Source organism: Apis dorsata, unplaced genomic scaffold, assembly GCF_000469605.1.
Source record: "Apis dorsata unplaced genomic scaffold, Apis dorsata 1.3 scaffold_455, whole genome shotgun sequence".
Taxonomy (NCBI): domain Eukaryota; kingdom Metazoa; phylum Arthropoda; class Insecta; order Hymenoptera; family Apidae; genus Apis; species Apis dorsata.
Window position 1 is genome coordinate 172,040 of NW_006263698.1, and position 4,173 is coordinate 176,212.

Genomic DNA, 4,173 nt, shown 5'->3' on the forward strand with positions numbered 1-4,173 from the left:
GTTTTAAAATTAAAACTGATCTTTGATTGAGAAATAAATTGCTCTGGGTATAATCATGCGCACGAATTTTCATTAAAATCAGATTCTTTTTTTCTCTCTGGAAATAGATGAATTTCCATGTAGAAGACTTTCTACGCGACTTATATTATTATCTAATGGCTTTATTTCTTCTCTAAAATAAAAATTTTATTTTCCAGGCTTATTAATTTAAATCTCGCGTCATCATTCATTTATGGAGAATCGTCTGTTGCCGTTGTTCGATTCCCCGTGTAATTGAATAAGCCACCACTGTAGATATAATATACGCGGTCGAAGCCCAGCACGATAACTCGTTTTATACATTGGCCAACGCTAATTGCAGCGTGTTGCGGCTTAATTATCGAATATGGGACCAGACCGCGGGCTTTCCTCTCCCCTATCCCTGCCCAATATCTTCCAAATTACCCCTTTTATCGACCAAAAAGTATATCGCAATAATTAATGCAACTTCTCCCCCGCTGCAACGATGGAATACTTTCAATCCCAGCATTCGACGGTAATTGCAAATAAATTGCACAGTTGTGAGAAATATCACAACGAATTTTCTATTGTATACGTAATTTATTATATTCTTCCCTTTTTTTTGTGATTTATTCAAATCAATAAGAGAAGAAGTTGGTAGAGTAATAATCAGCCTACAGTTGAAATAATGACATCCTGATTAATATTAATATTAATAATTAATAGAGATTCGTCAAGTTTCACGAAGGATAAAAATGAATATTTCTTTTAGTCAAGAATAGTGTTCTTGGTTCGGTTCTCGGTTAATGATATTCTTCGGGGGTTGGTTACCCTTTAAGAGTAACGCACGAATTTGTGCAGGAACAGCGCCAATCAAACGAGGCAGAATCGAGGCGGGTTATTCGCCTCGTCTAGAATGTCGTTTAGAATTTACTCGCGAAACGTTGAAGGGGTGTGAGCGTTCGTAAATAAGAAGAAGATTTATGGAGTTGAAGGCGAGGAGGATAAATGAGAAGAGGGTAGAATAGCAAAAAACTAGCCGAGGGTAGCAAGAATTAAAAAAAAGAAATATTGAAAAGTATCCGTGGAAAGCTATTGGGGTGTGGAAGATCGAGAGAAAGAGGGATTCGAAGATAATTATTCAATGAAAAATCCAGGCGACTATTGTTCAGATTATAAAATATTAAACAAGACTGGATGTTATTACAATGAATTCTTATTCTTAGTAAAACTTTTCTTCGCTTCTTATTCTTATTCTTTAAAAAATAAATTACTCTTTTACTTTTACGCATCGATCCAAGCTAAACTTTTCATTTCGATAATTCAACAAAAAAATATCCAATCTTGTTTAGAAGAAAGGGTAAAGGATAAACCAAAAAAAAAATAAAACTTAAATTTTTTCTTAAAATCATTTATTACAAACAATAATAATACAAATAACAAACATACAATAAATATTTTTTAAATCATAAGTAACACGAATCTTCCAATTTTGTCTTCTTGAAGATCGTAAAAATATGGTCTTTCAGTTGTCTTCAAAATTATCATCCTGTGTCCGAAAGATTGTATAGGAGTTACTTCTTGTCTGTTGGGGGTTGGAAAGTTTCGAGGAATTAACTTCTTTGCTCCTAAGGGGTAGAGGGAGAGATTCTTCCACGGTGAACAAATAAAGATTGCGAGTTGGAGAATTTAAAGGGCAGCTGGAACGATCGATAAAAAAAATTCGTGGTGCGATGCTTGTCGCTTCGAACGGGTAGGTTGGAAATAGCACATCTCCGCGTTTCAGTTCTCCGTGAACAGTCAGAGGGGTGTCACTTATCCACGGCGGACAGCGAATTCCTTGTTAATGATCGGCTAATTGAATTTCTTGGCGGAGCAGCGTGAGTCGGTCTCTCTTGCGAAGCTTTTCGAGCGACAGTTGAACGAGAAGGGGAGGACAGGAGGCTGTAAAAAGGACTGAAAGAGATGAGAAAGAGACGTATGAAAGATTTGAAATTGAAATAATGAAAGGAGTGTGTAAAAAGAGATGAAAATGGATCGAATAGAAAATGGAAGAGTTCGATAAAAATATGGCCAGGATAAAGTAAGTGAAGTAAAGTGTAGAAAAATTAAAAAGAACATTTATAAAAATTAATCCTTAATAGACTCATCACTGACAATTTTAATTTTATCATATCGGACTTATATTTTACGAATTTAAATATATAAAATCGAATGTATCGATATTTAATTCTTCATTTTATTAACGTAATTCTTGCATTAATTTAATCGTATTTAAGAGCATGCGTATCATGTAACATGAATATACTATTATTCATATAATAAGAACTAACAGCAAATTGTGCAAATGATTGATAAGGATTAAAAAAGGAAGGTAAGGAAAATGATAAGGATTAAAAGGAGATAAGAAGCATGGAATATAAAGAAGAATCTAAAGTGTAAATGTATATGATAAATAACAATAGTAAGTTATAATTTTTGAATAATGATTCATTTGAAGTGGAAAGAGAGTGAAGAGAGAACGGTTTAGGTGAATAGAGAGTTGACGGGGCGGACATAATGAAGAAACAGACAGGGTTCCATCTTGCAATTACGATTCCCAGTGGCCTTTCTATCTCTGCCAACAGAAAGAGAGAGCGAGAGAGAGAGAGATGCCCTTTCATCGAAGCAAATGCATTTGATATCAGGAACGATTGTTCCCGCGGATTGGCCACCTCTATTCGCTCCATCCAAGATGATCCTTATACATCTCTGTTCGCGCCGCCTAAACGACGGTGTCAATTTATAATGGCGATATAATAGGATTTGACGCGTGCTCTGGGATACCAGGATCAACGGATGATGATGCTAATTATCGCATCTCCTGTGCTATAAATGACAGAGAACACATCTCGATTCTGTGGATTGTAACAAACGTGGAAAAATTATATTTAAAACACAAATCAGGTATAGTTCAATGTATTTTTACTTTTTATATAATGTAAAAAAGACTATGTTCTATGGAATATAATGAATATTATTATACTTATATTGCATGTAATTTATTGATATGAGAACAGTATTAGAAAATGGAAAATTAATAAAAATAAATAGAGATTATCAATTATCTCACATATAAAACTTATTGCAATTGTGATTCATTTGCGATAGCGATTATTAATCTGTGATCCATGGACAATCGGAATGCTACAGGATACTGATATTATCACACATGCAAGTAAGTGGCTCATATTTTTCACTATCTATTATATTTTTGATGTATTTTAATTCTTTCAATTTTCTTTAAAGAACAAGCAAGATTTTAACTTTTCATTATTTTTATAGATTTTATTTGATATATTTTTATATATTATATATTAATATATTTTTTTTTCAGATTGATTTTCATCTGCTGCCATTTCTTAAACAAGATATTATAGAAATTTTAATTGTTACAAAAAATAGTTAATTAACCGAGGAACATCTCTTTCATCCTATCGAAATATAGTAAAAAAATAATCAAGATATATTCGATATTTTAATAAAAGATAATAAAGAAGTAATGTAAAAGGTAAGTAAAATACCATATTTACTAAACTAACCTAGAATTAAGTAAACTGTTGAAGAAAAACGAAAAAAAAAAAAATATATAGGTACTGAAAATAGAATATTTAAATGGTCAATATGTGTAAAGGTAAGTAACAATTCTGCGTGATACCTTCAATAAGATTATATCTTTCTAATATAAAATTGCAAAATATAATCGAAAATTTCTGCCAATGGCACAAAATTATGAATTGGGGAAATCTTGGAAAAATTACTCATGCCACCTTCTTTATGATTATATTCTCCTGTTGCAAAATCGAAAAATTTGGCACATGGTTTTGCTGAAATTTCGACTGTGTATTAGGAGAATATAAAACATAAAGAGCTAACACGAGAAATTATTCCAAGAATTCTAAGATTCAAAATTTTAGGATAGCCAGCCAGGATTTTTGTACAAATTTGCAATTTCTGATTAGCAGAATATAATTCTCGAGAAGGACACGCAGAATTATTAAAAAAATAAAATTAATTATAAAATTATTGAAAAAAATTTTCATTTAATAACAATATTTTTAGTAAATTTTAGACTTTTGAACAGGAGAATATGATACGCAAAGAGGTGGCACTAAAAATTTTTCGACAGAGACC

The 4,173-nt window shown here is 31.9% G+C and overlaps 2 protein-coding genes across 5 annotated transcripts in view; both read right to left on the reverse strand.

The window, feature by feature from the left end:
• The window catches only part of LOC102673525 (glycine receptor subunit alpha-4), a 53,101-nt gene that overhangs the window by 29,377 nt on the left and 19,551 nt on the right, over positions 1 to 4,173 (reverse strand). The gene's annotated exons all lie outside the window — the stretch shown is intronic.
• LOC102673215 overlaps positions 1 to 4,173 on the reverse strand; it is a 255,084-nt gene that overhangs the window by 18,211 nt on the left and 232,700 nt on the right. Inside the window, exon 16 of one of the 3 annotated variants that reach the window (XM_031512510.1) lies at positions 1,469 to 1,585. The exons of the other annotated variants lie outside the window; for them this stretch is intronic. Coding sequence (XP_031368370.1) covers positions 1,526 to 1,585 — 60 coding nt within the window. The 3' untranslated portion in view covers positions 1,469 to 1,525. Of the gene's footprint in view, positions 1 to 1,468; positions 1,586 to 4,173 lie in introns of those variants that run through there. 3 annotated transcript variants of the gene reach the window in all.